The sequence below is a fragment of the Lepidochelys kempii genome, chromosome 16 (assembly GCF_965140265.1).
Source record: "Lepidochelys kempii isolate rLepKem1 chromosome 16, rLepKem1.hap2, whole genome shotgun sequence".
NCBI lineage: Eukaryota > Metazoa > Chordata > Testudines > Cheloniidae > Lepidochelys > Lepidochelys kempii.
The window spans coordinates 18,220,761-18,239,769 of record NC_133271.1 but is presented as its reverse complement, the minus strand read 5'-3'; the positions used below and the strand labels follow the sequence as shown (position 1 = coordinate 18,239,769).

The following is a 19,009-nucleotide window of genomic DNA, read 5'->3' as shown; positions in this document are numbered from 1 at the left end:
GAAACAGAGCTGTACCCCAATAAACCCTTCCACCTGTCCTAAATTTTTACACTGATAATTAAGCATAGCTTCCATTTTGTAACAAGTACTGGTTGGGGAGATACTGTTTTGTTGACAAGCAGAAGAGCTCATTTAAGTCATGAAAATAATGTACTGCACATCTGGAGAGCCTCCCATCCAAAGATTTTGAGCGCATTACAAACAAATTAACCCTTTCAACATGCAGGTAAAGTAGATAGCCTCATTTTACTTAAGGGGAAATGGGGGGCACAAAGGTTAAGGCACCTACATAAAGTCTGTAACAGAGGAGTAGAACCCAGATTTCTTGCCTCCTAGTCCTATATGACTTAAGCACAAGACTTGCCTGCATCTTCCACGTACATGCACTCTCCCTGTTCCCTACCCAAGAACATGAAATGCTGAGAAACTCCATGCCCCCCCCCCCAAAAAAAAATTACCCCTCCATGAGAAAATGATTAGCCCATGGTTCCAACAATCTGAAGTTTCATTCTCTCTCAAACATGCCCATTTTGCTCTGAAAGACAGACTAATAGAGAGGCAAGTCTGGGACAGAATGCATGTACTGAAATACCAAAAACTGATGATATATTCTACGCAGAGGGCACCATCTTCCGCTTAATGGCAAGGAAGGGGTTGAACACTGATAGGCCACATATGTGTTCCCCCTCCCCCTCTTCACATCTATTGAGTACAATTTAACTGTAAGTGCAGTCATTTTACTGCAAATAAGGAGAAAGACTGAATAAAATCAGCCCAATTTCCTGTTAATGGCACCTGCTGGTTGATAACTGAATTCTGCCTAACAGATACTCAACACAAATGCAGATTTTTAGTTTTTATTTTCCACCCTATAAAACAGTGCAGTGCCTCCCACCAAATTAATGTGCATGGTGGGAATATACAATCTTATGGAAGAAAATATCCCTCACAAGAATAAAACCACAGCAATGCAACACATGCAGAAGCTGAGGCATAGAAGGTTGCAAACTATACTTTAGGATTTTGAGAAGTACACACTTACTGAAGAGGGTCAGGAGTGTTTGGGGGATGGGGTGGTTAAAGTGTATTTTTCCCTCAAATACTTCTCCCTCCTCAAGTCTGTCACTAGTTTTCTCCCTAATGAAGCCTTAAAGAACTTCAACCGGAGGGGAGGTCTGCCGTTCTTCCACTCCTTAAGTTACAATTCCTTTGAAGTGCTCATTACTATAAATGAAACATTTGCATCTTTAAGGGATCATTAAAATGAGGGGAGAGAAGATTGGGTTTGGGTTCTGGTTCTGCCACAGAACCTTCTGACTCTTGGTCTCAGTTCCCCATCTGCAAGACAGGGATAATACGTCCTCTCTTTCACCCATTGTTCTAGTCTATTTTGATTGGAAGTTCTGAGACAAGGATCTTCTCCTATTATGTGTATGTACAGCACTTAAATGGGGCCATGATCTTGGTTGAGATCTATAGGCACTACTCTAACACAAATAATGTGAAACATTAGATTTGCTTTACCACTTGAAGTGGCTATAAACATTTTGGGGGTGGGGAGATGTCTCTAGGATTCTTCCCTATCTCCTCCTGCCAACGCTCTTTGCCCCAGAACAGCAGCAGTCCTCTATCTGAAGGCTGAGCACCAGTTCTAAATCCTATGTCACTAAAGAATACAAGACAATTCCTCAAAGGCCTGACTGGACTTAAAATGGACATGACAAAGTTCAGGGTCTGATCTTCAATTTCTGAGACTCAATATGCTGCAGCTACTAGACAAGCTCCCCTCTTCCTTTGAAAAAGCAAATTTTTTTTTAAAAATTGTTTGATGCTGTAAAATGGTTAAATTGCGCCATTAGTTAAAAATATTCTGGCAGTACAACAGTAGCAGCCAATAGAATATGGGGACTGAGTCATGAGAGCTGGATTCTATTTTCAACTGCATGCAAACAAGAGCAAGACATTATATCTAAGCAACTCAGGCCCTGTCTACACAGTGTGACAACACACAACAGAGGAGTGTAAACTGTAGAGCACTTAAAGTGTTGCACTCTAACTACCCTGTATAGGCCCTGCTGATATGCTCTAAAAGGCACCTAATGCACGTTGATGTAGTCCTGTTTGACACAGCACTATATGTTAACATGCATGAAGAATCTTTTAGCGCATGTCAGCAGGGTCTACATTTTAGAGCACTCTACGATTTATACCCCCTCCTGTGCACATTCCTCATCACTAAAATGGGGATAATCCACCTTTGCAAAGCGCTTCAAGATCTATGAACACGGGTGCTATATAAGTGCCACATAAAATTAAACAGAAGTTAGAGTGAGTGTTCGTGCCAATAAAGCCAGTTTTGCCGAACTGTGCTACCAGTTCTCAGTTAGACCCCCACCCTGTCCAAGCCCTGTGTGTGAAGAAAAGCATGCACATTTTAGAGTACTTCCCAGAGAAAGGAAATAATGAAACTGAAAATCCTCTGTTTCAGGCTCCATTTCAGACCCACAGCCTAGGTTAGTGCAGCCAATTTTAGTAGCTCTAAACTGTAGATTAAGGTTATTTAAAAAAAAGGAGGGGGGATTTATGCACTGTTTTCCAATACTATGACAAATCTCTTCTCCCAGGAAAGGCTATAAAAGCAACAGAACTTATGACCAATGCACTGCCACCATTTGTCTCAGAGACAATTTCATAATCTTACATCACTCAGCAGTGCTGGCAGCCATTTACAGAACTGTACAGGTATGAGTTAAGATTTCCTAGACCCTGGCAGTTCATTCCCACATTCCGCTACTGGAAAATTGGATTCACAGAATATGCAAGAGTATTAAGAAAGAAGAAAAAAAGAGAACAATGCCTGAGCCAGGCTATTTTTTACTACTGGATTTGTTTTGACACTTACCAGCAGGGTTTAACCAACCCCCCCAAAATCCAACACATGTTTATGGAAGTGATATGAAAAGTCCCTTTGTGGTGATGTTTCCAAACTGTGGTCCATGGACCACTGGTGCTGTGCTGAAAAACTGGCTAGTCACATAGCACAAGCTGTCCCTGTTTCCAGCTACTGATTATTAAAAATATAACATACTTTCCCAATATTACTTTTCCATAGACATGATCACTGAAGAGATCTCAGGGATATTATGCAGTTGTAGATGGGAAGGAATGTGGTCCACAGGTGTCATAGTAGGGAGCGAGCTGGGCATTTATAAACATCTGTAAATCATGGGCTACCAAAAAACTGAGAACCTCTGCCTTAGATGTCTCCATTTAAAATTCAGGGGGAGTTCTGTGAAGAGGCTTACTAGACTGGGACCCTAGTTTGCTGCAGGAATACAGTCTTTTCATCCTACACTTAAAGAGGGTATTTACTGGGATAATCATATTTCTGTTTAAGATTTATTTACTACTACAAGTAAAACTTAAGATTATTAACACTGAAAGAATAAATATATTTCCTCTCCCCCTTCCATCCCTACAAGTTTGATAACTTAGTGAATTTCACAGCTTTTGCATGTGGTCACTTATTTTTTATCCCTGCACTGTCAGTCAATTTTCCTTTTGTTTGCATGGTCTTACATAGCAGAATTTTTTTAACAAGGACATTTTGACTGTAAAAATCACAAAGATATACAAGGGGTCAAGGACAAGTAAAGTACATGCAACTTTATGAAAGCTAGAGACCAGATTTCAAGTACTGCATCCCAATAAACTACGGAGTAATATCAGTATTTCTATCCACTGTATGTAGACAAAGTCTATGTGTACAAAATCCACCAGAGAGAGTACAGCACCTCTAAAAGGTTCTGCTGGGAAACCAAACAATGCCTGCTATAGGGAAGCATCTATTTGAATGAGGAACTTTCGATGAAATTGAAAGGAACTGTAAGGAATTAGCAAGCTCATTACAGAAGCTGAATTTATGCTGCCGAGGTTATTTAACAGCACAACCAAATTTTGGAGACGTTCATGATTTGCCAGTAAGACTTCACTGTGGGCTTAAATTTACAAGTACAAGGTCTGACTACATAAAATTGTATTTGTATATATGTATTAAAGGGCTGTCATGCAATTAAAAAAATTAATCGCGATTAATCGCACTGTTAACCAATAACAATACCATTATTTAAATATTTTTGGGTGTTTTCTACATTTTCAAATATATCCATTTCAGTTATGACAGAATACAAAGTGTACAGTGCTCACTAAATTTTTGATTACAAATATTAACACTGTAAAAAACAAAAGAAATAATATTTTTCAATTCACATAGTACAAGTACTGTAGTGCAATTTCTTTATCATGAAAGTTAAACTTACAAATGTAGAATTATGTATAAAAAGTAACTGCATTCAAAAATAAAACAAAGTCCACTCAGTCCTACTTCTTGTTCAGCCAACTGCTCAGACAAACAAGTTTGTTTACGTTTATGGGAGATAATGCTGCCCGCTTCTTATTTACAAGGTCACCTGAAGGCAAGAACAGGTGTTCGCAAGGCACTTGTGTAACAGGCATTGCAAGGTATTTATGTGCCAGATATGCTAAACATTCGTATATCCCCTCACGCTTCAACCACCACTCCAGAGGACATGTGTCCATGCTGATGGGTTCTGCTTGATAACTATCCAAAGCCGTGCGGACAGACCCATGTTCATTTTCATCATCTGAATGGGTGCCACCAGCAGAAGACTGATTTTCTTTTTTGGTGGTTTGGGTTCTATAGTTTCTGTATCAGAGTGTCGATCTTTTAAGACTTCGGAAAGCATGCTGCACACCTTGTCCCTCTCAGATTTTGGAAGGCACTTCAGATTCCTGAACCTTGGGTCAAGTCCTGTAGCTATCTTTAGAAGTTTTGCATTGGTACCTTCTTTGCATTTTTGTCAAATCTGCAGTGAAAGATTTCTTATAAGGAACACCATCTGCTGGGTCATCATTAGAGACTGTTATAACATGAAATATGGCAGAATGTCGGTAAAACAGCAGGATTCAACTCTCCCCAAGCAATTCAGTCACAAATTTAACTAACTGATTTTTTTGAATGAGAGTCATCAGCATGGAAGCATGTCCTCTGGAATGGTGGCTGAAGCACGAAGGGACATACAGATGTTTAGCATATCTGGCACATACATACCTTGCAATGCCTGCTACACAAGTGCCTTGCGAACACCTGCTCTCACTTTCAGGTGACATTGTAAATAAGAAATGGGCAACATTATCTCCCATAAATGTAAATAAACTTGTTTATCCGAGCAATTAGCTGAACAAGAAGTAGGACTGAGTAGACTTGTAGGCTCTAAAGTTTGACGTTTTATTTTTGAATGCAGTTATTTTTTGTACATAATTCTACATTTGTAAGTTTAACTTTCATGCTAAAGAGATCGCACTACAGTACTTATACTATTTCTTGTTTTACAGTGTAAATATGTAATCAAAAATAAAGTGAGCACTGTACACTTTGTATTTTGTGTTGTAACTGAAATCAATATATTTGAAAATGTAGAAAAACATCCAAAATATTTAATAAATGTCAATTGGTATTTATGGTTTAAAATGAAATTCATTTTTTTAATTAATCGCATAAGTTAACTGCGATTAATCCACAGCCCTAATATAGATGACATTCTAAAAGTGCTTTGGTCATTAGTCTATTAAGAATTCATATAGAACCAAATACACCTGTATCAGATGCTATTTTTCACTTTTCAATTCAGATTTAGATTTTAATAAATGCAAAAACTGCCATACGGGACCAAATCAGTGAGCCATCTAGTCAAGTATCCAGTCTGACAGTAGCCACTTCAAGATGCTGAAAGGAGGTACAAGAACCCCAACAAAATCTTGGCAATGGTTAGGTTGCTGGTGTGATGAGACCACTGCCTACCATACCTGTATTGGCTCATTGTACTCCCCTGTCTGTTGTCTCTTGTTCTATAGTTAGACTATAAACTCTTTGGGGTAGGGACTGTCTTTGTTCTGTATCCATACAGCACCAAACATAATGGGGTCTTGGTCCATGACTGGGGCTCCTAGGTGCTAAGTATTATACAAATACATAATAACGTAATAGGCAGTTTTCAACAATCTGTCCCATGAAAAGTTTTTCTCTAACCCCCACTAGTCAGAGGTCAGCTTAGGTCCTGAAGTGAGAAGATATACCTAAAGTTTTCCCTTTAAATCTTTACTAAAGCTAGATGTTCTTGCTATCCATACTTAAGTTTTTGGCAGTGAATTCTATGGGCTCATTATATGAGCACAGTATTCCAGGGGTGGCCACTTTATTGGTTTATAGAATAGGATAATGTTTAGTATTATTCTCCATCCCACTCCTTAGACATCCTAACACTGTTTTCTTTTTTGACCATTGCTGCACACTAAGCAGAGGTCTTCACCGAGCTGTCCATAAGGATGCCCAGCTTTTCCTCAGTTGTTACAGTTGATTTAGAACGGAATCAGATGTACGAGTAATTAAAATTATTCCTTCCAATGTGCAATACTTTGCACACTTAAACAAGTATGGAAATTTTTCAAGATGCTCTTTCTTTAGTTTATAGGTCTGGGATAACATGTTCCCATGAAAAGCTCCCTCACTCCTACCCAACTGCTATCTGGTTTGCTTTCTTTCTAAAATGGAGCACTTTCATAGATCTCACCTCCAACATGATCAGGACTACTGGGATGTTAAGAAGTGAGGGAGGAATATCTGAGGCTTTACCTCCTACACTCACAAGAGACCAACATCTTTTCCACTTCTGAAGCACCCACCACTAATGAAAGATTGCTTCAGCCGAGACCATCACCAGATGCTGGATATGGAACAGCCAGCGTCCCAATCTACCATTTTGAAGCATTCGATTACTGCTATGCTTAGAAGATGTTAAGTGGCAAGTATTATTTTGCTTGAATTATGGACAGGCTCCAGGCTTTTCTACAAGACTGAAATTTGTTTTCAGAAGCCTCTCAGAAACATCCTTACTCAAGTAGACACCGCCATGTTGTTGGGGAACTGTTCCTGCTTCATAATTATTGAAGTGACTATCAGTTTTGATCTAGTTACATGAAAAGTATGAATTAAAAATATTTCATCTGAACCTGACATAATTGAGCTCAGTTTTGCATAATATCTTGTTATTTAACAATGCATGCAACAACAAGTTAAAATCAAAGGTAGGATACTTTAATAAAAGGCATGGCAAAAAAGTGCCAGAGGGAAATTTCTTACTTGCCAAATACAGACTAGGTGATTGTGCAACATGCAGGAATTTCCAGTCCAGAGACTGATAAAGTGTGTGCCCCATGGTAGAGAGGGATTCATTCTTCTCTTTTCCCCTCCCCAATGCAACTGGTCTGTTAATTTCTTCATTCTAAGGGCATAAATACATGCCACAATCTTATTTTGGCAGATTAGTGAAGCAAGTAAACATGCAGAATTTATTACTACTATACAACTGATATTTACTTAAGGGTAAGAAGATTAAAGTCAGGTTTGTTTTCACAAACTTTATAAGCTTCATAACTTCATAAGCTTTTTTATACAATCATCCCTCACACTTAAACGTAGTAAGCTTGACAATTCATTGCCATTTCCAATTCAGAGAAGCTAAATGCAAGGAGGACAATGCTGCTGTAGAGAAGCTAAATGAATTTTGTGCATTGGTCTTCACTGTAGAGGATGTGAGGGAGATTCCCACACTTAAGCCATTCTTTGTAGGTGACAAATCTAAGGAACTGTCCCAGATTGAGGTGGTTTTGGAACACATTGATAAACTAAACAATAAGTCATCAGGACCAGATGGTATTCACCCAAGAGTTCTGAAGGAACTCAAACATGAAACTGCAGAACTGGGGTATGTAACCTATTGCTTAAAATCAGCCTTTGTAACCGATGACTGGAGGATACCTAATTTTTTTTTTTTTTTTAAAAAAGGCTCCATAAGCGATCCGAGCAACTACAAGCAGGTAAGTAACTTCAGAACTAGACAAATTGGTTGAAACTTTAGTAAAGAACAAAATTATCAGATATATACATAAACACAATATGTTGGCAAAGAGTCAACAGCTTTTGTAAAGGGAAATTATACCTGACCAACCTATTAGAATTATTTGAGGTGGTCAACAAGTATATGGACAAGGGTGATTCAGTTTATATAGTGTACTTGAACTTTCAGAAAGCCTTTGATAAGGTCCCACACCTAAGGCTCTTAAGCAAAGTAAGTAGTCATGGGATAAGAGGGAAAGTCCTCTCATGGATCAGTAACTGGATAAGAGATAGGAAACAAAGGGTAGGAATCAATGGTCAGTTTTCACAATGGAGACACGAAAATAGTGGGGTCCCCCAACGATCTGTACTGAGACCTGTTCTGTTCAACATATTCATAAGTGAGCTGGAAATGAGGGTGAACAGTGAGGTGGCAAAATTTGCACAATTCAGAATTACTCAAGATAGTTAAATCCAAGCTGAGAGCGAAAAGTTAAAGGGTTCTCACACAACTGCATGACTGGACAACAAAATGGCAGGTGAAATTCAAGGCTGATAAGTGCAAAGCAATGCATAAAAAATAAACCCAAACATACATACAAAATGATAGGTTCTAAATTAGTTGTTACGACTCCAGAAAGAGTTCTTGGATATTTCTCTGAAAACATCTACTTAATGTGGAGTGGCAGTCAAAAAAGCTAACAATGTTAGAATCCATTAGGAAAGTGATAAATACGACAGAAAATATCACAATGCCACTATATAAATCCATGGTATGACATCTTGAATTCTGCATGCAGTTCTGGTTGCCCATCTCTAAAAAGTTTAGAATTGGAAAAGGTACAGAGAAGGGCAACAAAAATGATTAGGAGGATAGATTAAAAAGACCGGGATTGCTCATTTTAGAAAAGACTAAGGGGTAATACGATACAGGCCTATAAAATTGTGAATGCTGTGGAGAAAGTGAATAGGGAAGTGTTATTTACCCCTTCACATAACACCAGAACCAAACATAAGAAAGTACTACTTCACACAACGCAGTCAATCAGGTGATGTTTTGAAGGCCAAAAGTATAACTGGGTTCAAAAAAGAAATATATAAGTTCATGGTGAACAGATCCATTAATCGCTATTAGCCAAGATGGTCAGGGATGCAATTTCATAACCGTATATTCCTAAGCCTCTGACTGCCAGAAGCTGGGACTGGACAACCTGGGATGGATCACTGCATCTATTCATTCCCTCTCAAGCATCTGGAAGTGGCCACTGTCAGAAGACAAGATATTGGGCTAGAGGGACCATTGGTCTGACCCAGTATGGCTGTTCTTACTTTCACTGCAGTCAGTAAAATATTTTTCAACTCTCACTGGAAGAATGTTAGGCCTTAACACTGAGCACTGTAGTGAGCATAATTCTGGAATGGAGGAAAACTCCAGGAACACCCTCATTAGAGATGTATGCCCATAATCAGACATTTGTTTTTGTTGAATTTCAGAGGAAATGAAGCACGGAACCACTGGAAAGGAAAGAGGGGCTATTACAGCTCTAACTGGATCAAAATGAATGTGCTAAGCACTTATGATCTAGTCAAACACAAAAGATTTGGTTAGTCTAGTAAGGCAACTAGTAACACTCTGAAGAGGCCCATTTTGGTTACGAAAGAGCATCAGGTTTGAACAGTTCACTGATTAAGTTGGTAACACAGTTTTGCCATACAGAAGACGGAGAATTAGAACAGGCTTCTCGCTCTCATAGCAGGGCATTGCAAGCACTGAAAAAATGATGCTTTAGCCCAGATGGAAGGTGGCTGGTCTCACAGGAACACTCCAACAACTGTGTGTGTGTGTGGGGGGGGTGTATATGGGTGCACAAGAGGAAATATCCCACTGAACTGAATAGGAAGCAAATGGTAGGTCTCCTTTTGGACACTGAGGGCTGATATTGGAGGAAGGAGTATCTTCTGACAGCTGAGACGACAGCAGGCCAGGAACTTCTCTCCCATGCCCCAGAATGATTCCTCAGAAGGAAGAGACAGTCCACCCATCTTATCAGCACCTTGTCACATCCATTTCCCAAGGCAATTGAGAATTAGCAGAGAGGAGGGGTATTTTTCCTTCCATAGGTGAAACCCTAAGATGAGACTGTTTGCCTGCCTGCCTGCCTCCCTCCCCTGTGCTGCTCTGGTGTTGCCCTACATTAGAGCATTACCCCAATCACAAAAAAATCCAGTGACTGAAAGTTCATCTACATTTAGAGAGAGAAAGTTAAGGTTATATGCAAAATTTCAAAGTCTGAACAGTACATTTGTGGAAAAGAATCACCCAGCAAGGGTACCTTTGTCAGGCAAAAAACCGGAACTGTAAGTACTAGTTTTCTAATCTGGTGAGGAAAAGGAGACCAAAGCCCCTTTGATACAACTGCTGCAACAAGGAAGTGAGAGCTTTTTGGTGCTGTAAGGCAGCAGGTAATAAAACACACTGTTCCAAGAGCAGTGCACAACTGATGACACAGATTCATCACAGAAACTGATGACACACAACTGATGACACATTGGATACACGCATCCATTCTGACTTCTGTAGCACCAGAAACGCAGCAAAAATTTACAAAAGTCAAACTACCAGCCAGGAAAACATTTTTAGCAATTCACAAGGATATTTTAAATAATGGAATATTAATATAAAATAAGGATCAGACAAGGTGGTCTATCTAGTCTAGTATTTTGACTCAAACCATGGCCACCACCAGATGCACTGGAGAAAGGGTTAAGAAATACTGTGATGGATAAATATGGAATAACCTTCCCACTAGGAAATAAGAAATAGCCCCATCAGTTTCCTCTTTTAAGTCTCTCTATAAAACTTGTGCTGAGATGCCTACCTAATCAGCTGTCATGCTGTGACTGCTGCTTGTTACACTTGTTATAATCATCTCACAGCTACCGTGTGCTATCACCTACCTGCCGTTTACAGTTTTATATGTAGACTGTAAGCAATTTCAGGAAGGAACTGTCTTTTTGTTATGTGTACATAGTCCCTAACACAATGATACCTCATTTACAATTCAAATGTTAAATAATTATATTACTTAGCTAAATCTCTCTAAAAACCAGTAAGTTGATAATATTCCTTGTAGAATGTATAGTTTTGAAAATACGGTTGAAAATATGAGTGTTGTACTATCTGAGCAAAACTAAACAGCACAGGAATTCTTGTGTACAATCTCGACACATAAAATTATCCACTAAGTCATCTTGGCTATTCCTACTACAAATGCGAAACTGATCCTCTATTTCCATGTCCACAAATAAACATTCCTGAATGCTATATCTGAAATACCTATTGTCAAAAAATGGCCAGCTTACCTCCATCATCCAGGGGTCTTTTTTGTACTCCATAACCATAGACAGAGGGGTCCACCAGCGGCGCAGTATTATTCAAGTGAGGAATATCTCCAATTTTAGCAGCAATCTGTTGAAGCAGATTTTGTTTAAAAATTAGCGTATGTGAAATGTCAGCCATAGCAACTAAATTCTTTGGTCCTTGCTGTCTACTAGAGCACTTTCTCCTGTTACTGTTTTGTCTTTTTAGCTACTAAAATCAGGGCTTTCGTGGCGCAAAGATGAAAAAAACTGTAATTTACTTCACAAGTTAACTGTTTCTGCTTACTTCTGATATTCCTATTTCAATACATTCTCCTTTGCCCAGCGTTGTTTCCTGTACCATGTCATAGGCATTTATTTAAATATCAGATGTTATTAGTAGAGGAAGTACAGTCCAATAGTTAGGGTGCTAGCCTGGGATTCAGCAGCCCAATTCCCTGCTCTGCAACAGACTCCCTGTGTGATGTCAAGTAAGTCACTTGTCTCTCTACCTCATTTCCTCGTCTGTAAAATGGGGATAGTAGCACTTCTTAATTCACAGGGGTGTTGCAAGGATAACTACACTAAAGACTGTGAGGTGTGCAGATACCATAGCAATGGAGGCCAGATAAGTAACTAAAATAAACGTAGGGATACCAAGAAACTACACTCATTTTTTTGAGAGGGATTTTTGTTAATAAGAGCAGCATAAAGTATATGAAATGATGCTTCATGCAAAACCTGATGAATGGTCAGAAAAGTGTCTTATTCTGTATTGTTCCCCTCATTCTTTTCCAAGGAAAAATATTTCGACAGGCTCTGTATTAGGAGTTTGATGGAGGATTTAGTTCAGAAGAATAAAAGTAGCAGAAAATCATTTCCACACAATCAGTTCTGATATCAGATTACTACTAATTGGGATTTCAGTAGAGAATAAGCAATAGCAACAAAATAATATCTTTTTACACAGACATTCTTCATAATGAAGGGAAAAGAGATGGAAATATATAACCAAAGGTGTTTCTAAAATGTAGCTTTCCTTGCAACAACTGACACATATCTACAAGGGTTCAAGTTGTTGACGCTACCAACTGCTGCAGAGGAAAAGCCGGCTGTCCAAAATTCAGGACCTGCAGTAAGTAAAGTAGAAAGCTCTTTGTAACATGGATTTCTATTACACTAGGACACTGCTTTTCACTTCACTCTTTTTATTTTTTTTTTTTAAAAGAGTAAAAAACATTGTTTGTGCTACTTATAGTGAATAAAAATGGCCTTCGGTTGTCTTCAGTCTGCCCCCTTCCTTTAAAAATAAATAATATATGTATATGTATATGTATAAATATAAATATAAAAACAGTATCAGTATGCAGGTTCCAAAAGAAGTTCTCGATTTCCCTCTTTTCCCTATCATATTTTTGCAATCTCGACAGGGTGCACTTGCATGTACAACTGGAAATTAACAGGGGCAGCTGAAACCCAAGTTGCATCTTTTCTAGAACCCACTGAAGAGGAAGGGGTGGTCAGTCTGAGGCGATCTAGTTTCTTTTTAATATATGGAATAATGCAGCTCCACAAAATGCTGCAATTACAGAACAACTCAGGTGTGGTTTATTTGTGTCACCCAAAACCACTGGTTTCATGTAAATACAATTTTAGGGGTCACATTAATATGTACTGTCCACCTCCCCAAACACATGCAGTGTCTCAGGTGCCTGCTTATGTAAACTGTCACATTCTATACCAGGACATGTTTCTGGCCCTCCTCCCATCTGCTATCCCTCGCTTGGTTGCTTTATTAAAGCTATTTACATTTCAAATACCACTTCAATACGGAAAAATAAACAGCCATTTTTGGAATCTACTAACAGCTCCTATGTAATAATTTATAATCCACAGATCTGCAATAGACTGGGTCTGCGAGCCCTAATATATTGTGGCAGGTTACTGATCATATGTTTTAACAGGTTCATTGAGAACCGTCTCCCATTTTAACAGTTATTTTGTTAAAAAAGTCCTCCCACCGCCCCAATTTCCACAACTGAATTTATACTTTAAATAGTTCATTTGGTCCAAATCCTGCCCTTGGCTACACCTGTGCTGTTTCCCAACTACCCTGCTAAGAGTCAAAAATATACAATTAGGGCAGAATTTGGCCCACAGAAACTAGACTAAAATTCAAAGTCAGCATTTTCACAATGCACAATTATTTCAAGCTGGTCAAGGCTTATGAATATTTTAAAGACCGCTGTTGGATTATACAGGGACCACTGACCAATTCCTTACCACAGGAGGAAAAAAAAATAATCAAAAACTACAATGTAAAGTTAGCAAACATTTAGAATAGATGCAGCAGTTACATTATGTTTTAATGTCTCTTGTTTAAGTTACAATAGGAGCCTCATTTATTACTACAGGTTCTGCAGGAAGATAAATGAGGCATTCTGAAGCTAGGAAATTAACAAAAGCATGCAGCCCTAGCCCTTATCTGACTGGATGACCTTGAGTAATGTACTGCTAGCTACTGCTTTCACCCCTCTAGACGTCATTCTCCATTCCCCCTATATAAAAGCCTTTATTCAGTTTAATTCTAAAGTGTGTTGTAGAAACATCACTAAAGCAGAAATTATTTCTGGGATTTGGCTGGCCATTCAAAACCTGAGCTACACATTTGCAGAGGTACAGTCATGGAAAAAGTGATAGTTGTACGTGCTTTACTATTTACAATGAAGATAAAAAATAAAACTATTTCTTTAAATTGAAGCATTCCTAGTAGTTCGGGAGGCATGTGACCTGGTACCTTTTAGACTTCTGTCCATTTATACCTCTGGTGCATCCTTCTTTTACAATATCGTTTAAGGATTTAAAATCCATTCACGTGCGGAAGATGAAAGTTTCGAAGGCAAGTGTGATAGGACCTAAACCATCAACTTCTACAGAATTTAGTCTAAGTTTCTAGACTACAGCTACAAAAAGAATCTTTCAGATCTTAATACAATATAACTCAATGAAGTATTATCGCCCTGAGTCTTCCAACAGCTCCGGTGCCTCCGCTGCTGCTCATGTTTGTCAAGCAGAATACTGAAGGTAACGTGACTTGCGTCAGTTTCTCAACTGCTATCTAGAACCCTGTGAGGAGTGGTGAAACTGTCCAGAGCCATGTAAGTTTTGTTTTGCCTTAACTGGGAAAACCAGCTGCAGCAGCAAAGACCAGCTATTGATTTATTTGAAGAAAATCTAAGAAATGAGGGGGAGGGGGGAAAAGGCCAGGGAGATGTAGAGTAGCTGATACCTTCCTCCCCCTTCCCCACCCCTAGGAGTCCAAAAAAGGCACAAAGAGGCAGAGAAGTATCTCCCTTCCAAAGGAGTGGTTGGAGTGTTCTTCCTGTCCCTTTTTTTTTTTTTTTTAAATTAAAAAAGGAGACCTACAAGGTAGAGCCTGATATGAAAGATGGAGTTTACACATAGGGTCCTGATGGGACCATGATAAAAATCCCAGCACCTAAGGTTGGCAGAACAAGGGCTTACCAGCCATTACCCATCACATCACATCAACGACGGGGCCGCTAACTTTGTCTTTTGCATCTTCCTCTAGATAGTCAATTTAAACCTCCAGCTAGTAAGTATCCGGCTAATTTCTCAAATTTAGATTTTTTATGATGCAAATCACTTCACTGCAAGAGTGCCATGTGCATGTGGAGAGGGGACTAGCACCATACAAAGAAAAATAATTTATTACATGGTGAGACTGTTAAGGAGGGGAGGGGAATGCATCACCAGGAAAATTTGTTAATACAAGTTACATTCCTTAAAGGAGTAATACAAATGTTCTAACTCTCAAAAGCAATTGAATTCCAAATTACAGTATCAGCAGCCTCACTATGTGAGCTGGCTACTGCATATGTCAGCTAATCCACGAATCTGAGATTCCCCATGGAAGGCGGGGAGAACATGTGTCTCAAAGCATCAGCATACATTTAGAGATCTTTTTGTTTTGTAGGTTTGTATCAGAAATTTTACACTATTACTATAAAAAAAGGGTTCACCTAGGACAATCCAATAAAACAAGACAACTCATTTCTTTGAAAGGTCCTACAGACTTCTGTGGTTGCCAGCACATTTCACAATGTCTAAGCATGCAGTTACTGTGTCTGATCATCCTGTAGATCTACTGACCTGAATATTTAGTTGCCCATAATACTGATGGTTCAACCCAGATTTACAATAATATAACCCATATGAGAAGTGAAAGTGGACCTCCAGCACATTTAGATTAACAGTCCTATATGCAGCTTTAGCTCAAAATTGATTCAAAACCACAAGAGGGGGTATTTACATCAATAACCCAGGGGCCAAAGCAGAGCTGTAGCAGTTCTAGGGTTTGCATGATTTTTTTAAGCGAACAGAGTTCATAAAAAGGTACCATATTGCTGAAATCCCCCCGCCCCCCAATGACATCTACCTACAGAAGAGGTATGCCATGGACAAGTACAGTGCAAACTTTTCTAATTTCAGCCAAAATCTTAGTCACCATCTCTAGGGACAAGACAGCAGAATCAGTCTCTACACCCCATTCAACAAGAATGCCAGAGGTGTGAAGAGGTGATAGTTGGATCTGTAAGGCACACAACTGCCCACTAGGAAGTGAACCAAGACCACCTCATTTCATATTGGTCACTGTGACAAGGATTTAGTCACATCACAGCAAGGCATGAGCCAAACTATTTGTACTCAGTTATAACTCCCTTCATAGCTATTAAGATAGTGAGCTTGATCTTAAGTTCTATTTTTTGCCCAGAATCAACAACTCTCCCTCCCCCAAAGAATACTGAACAAAGCTGTCAAGCCAGGCAGCGTACAACCATCTTACAGAATAGCAGATCAGTGACTCAACTACCAAATCTTGGGGGAGCCCACATTTATCAGACACATTTATTTTCATTGATAAAGGCCTGTAAAGCGTCCTGTTCCTAGGACACTTCATTGGAAGCGGACGGCTTTGAAGACTTTCAAAGCTTTCACTAGAGTAACTCAGTACATTCTGGGCCTAGGGATATCAATTTATTCATTCCCCTGTTAAACGTAAAGAAAAGCCAGTTTACAATGAAAGAGGGCCCTGATTATGGTACAGTTTAATGCTCCATTTTCTCTGTGTATGAGTGTGTGGAACAATCCTACCATAACCCACAAATCTGACAGAGCAGCCATATTAGCATAGATAAGCGATCAACTTTCACTAATATACACAGGTCAATACAGTCACAGAAATTCCTCCTTCACGTTTAACTCGTTATTGATCCAGCGAATGGTGCATTTCAGTATGAATTCAGTATGTTTCCAATGCAGTACTCCGTTTCCTTTCAAAAAGCCACAAATGATCAGCAAATAATGGAAACTTTTCTTCTACCTGAGCAGGCTGTCCAAGATAAAGTCCATCCATTACTTAAGAAAAGGCAGAAAACATTCTCAAATACTCAAAATGAATTTCTGCAAAAAGCTGGAGGCCTTCAGTAAGAGGTCCAGATTATGACATGTGTCTACGATATTTCCCAGTACAACAGCCTCTAAAGGTTAACGATCTGATGCTAACAGGAAGACACAGACATCAACATGCAGTCAAGTCAACACAGCTGTAGTAGCCACTGAAAAAATCTGATTTGCCTTGTCTGGGTCACTGCAGAAGAGAGTTACCTATTGCATATTGTAAAACATTACTAAGATGTGATGCTTTGGATCAATAGCTGAAAAGCAGTAAGTTGCAGATAATGTGTCTTTCCGAAAAAAGTAGATGATGTGCTACCTAGAACAGCCAGTGTCTTTGCACAAGTCTCTGAAGACTAGGTAAAAATCAGTATTCGCTACCATATTGGTTTATGACGGAGCTGTACAAAGTGGTGAGCCCTTTCGCTTCGTTAGAACAATAGGTCAAAAGGTTTCATGATCCAACTTATTTCTCCAGGAGCTTCTCAGTTAAAGAATAGAATACAGGTATCTGGGCAACAGAGATCTTTTCCCCCACCACCCCAGCAAAACTGGAAAGGGACAGTAAGACCATACAGAATCTTCAAGACTTGCTTCTAGTAGTTAGCCACGTTATGTCCTGTTGGAATGTAAATAACCACAATGAACAAGTTCCATTTAACACCTGCGATAAATATGGAACAAGAAAAATGATGAATACACAGGAATGAATTTTGCACAACTAGCAAAACCCACAAGGCAGTGGTCTCCTGTCTCTGAGATCACTTTTCATAAACTTGCACATTGCTAAGGAGCACCATAATTTCTCAGGTTTCAGAGTAGCAGCCGTGTTAGTCTGTATTCACAAAAAGAGAAGGAATACTTGTGGCACCTTAGAGACTAACAAATTTATTTGAGCAAAAGCTTTCGTGAGCTACATTTCTCAGACATCCTAGATTTTATGCAGAAAAGTTGTTTGGATTTCCCTAACCCTCTCCACCCATCTTTGAATATTTTTGTTTTAGAATCACAGAAGTTACACTTTTCCACCTCTTCTGGGATGGATGCTAACCCCTAATGATAAATACAGTATTTTCCCTATATTATAGTTTAAATTGATTTACCTAGACTAGTCTTAAGTATCCTTTTTTAAGGAACAAAAAAAGGGTGAAAGCTTATTTCTATTAACTTTGCCAAGGAAAATGTTGCAGGTTAGTATTTCTTTATGAAACAGCCACTTTTTCTGTGTCAGAAGCCCAACCACTGAACTGCAAAGTAACCATATCTCCCAAAAGCCCACAGAACCTGCACCTCCAGCTGTCTGACCTCCTTCAACCTTGCATCCCTATAAACCCCTTAGGGGTCTATTCCCCCTCCGCACCCAACACTTCCTAAATCTTACAGCGGGGAGGCGTTTTCACAAGCACTCTGGCCTCCTGGGTGATGAAAGGCGCTGCACAGACACAAGGTCCGGGCATTATTTTTCAGAGAGAAAGTTGGGCAGGTGGTGAACAAGGCCTGGGAGAGCCACGAGACTGGTCTCCCCACAACCTCTGCCCCAGCGCTCCCCGCCCATCCAGGGTGCGCCTAGGGCGCCGGCCCATGCCATCCCCCTCCCACCCCGCCCCTCGCAGGCCTCGCTCCAGCCCCCCGGGGTCCTTCCCCAGAAGGAGGCGCAAGCCCCTGCGGCCCCACGCGCAGGCCGCTCCACCCTCTGCCCCACTCGCCACCTGGCCGGGCCGCCCCGCTCCCTCTCGCGCCCCGAGGCCTAGCAGCGGCTCCGAGGCCTGCTCCTGTGCCCGGGCTCCGTTACCTGGCGGACCCGGTGCAAAGCGTCGGCGAAGCCCTCGGATTTAATCCCCACTGGAGCCGCGCTCTGCCCCTGCGCCAGCTCCGCCATTACACGCGCCAGCCACCCCCACCACTACCGCCACCGCCGCCGCTCCGTCCTGCCTGCCTCTTTCCGCCGCCTGGGCACCCGTACCCGGAAAAGGAAAGGCCCCAAACTTCCGCCGGAAGCAGAGGGGGAAGGGGACCTCAAGCCCAGCAGATAGGGGGCTCTCACAATGACGTCAGCAACCCGCCAGAACGAGGCCGCTTCCGGCGCGTGCAAGGCCTTGCTCGGGGGCGGTGCTTCTCGTGCGCTGGTGGCTGGCGCCGCATGGCTCCCTAGGGGGAGAGGGGTGGGGAGGCGTGGACCGAGCCCCGCACTAACCC

At 40.4% G+C, this 19,009-nt stretch overlaps 1 protein-coding gene across 14 annotated transcripts in view; it reads right to left on the bottom strand.

Annotated features, from left to right (window-relative positions):
• FUBP3 (far upstream element binding protein 3) overlaps window positions 1–18,743 on the bottom strand; it is a 56,460-nt gene extending 37,717 nt beyond the window's left edge. For 11 of the 14 annotated variants that reach the window (XM_073314631.1, XM_073314641.1, XM_073314640.1 and 8 more), the window contains exons 1-2: window positions 18,606–18,743; window positions 11,339–11,444 (exon numbers count right to left, since the gene is read on the bottom strand). In XM_073314631.1, the coding sequence (XP_073170732.1) occupies window positions 11,339–11,444; window positions 18,606–18,692 (193 nt within the window). In that variant the 5' untranslated portion in view covers window positions 18,693–18,743. Of the gene's footprint in view, window positions 1–7,219; window positions 7,362–11,338; window positions 11,445–18,605 lie in introns of those variants that run through there. The other 3 variants (XM_073314633.1, XM_073314634.1, XM_073314638.1) reach the window with 1 other exon arrangement.
• Window positions 18,744–19,009: the final 266 nt, after the last annotated feature.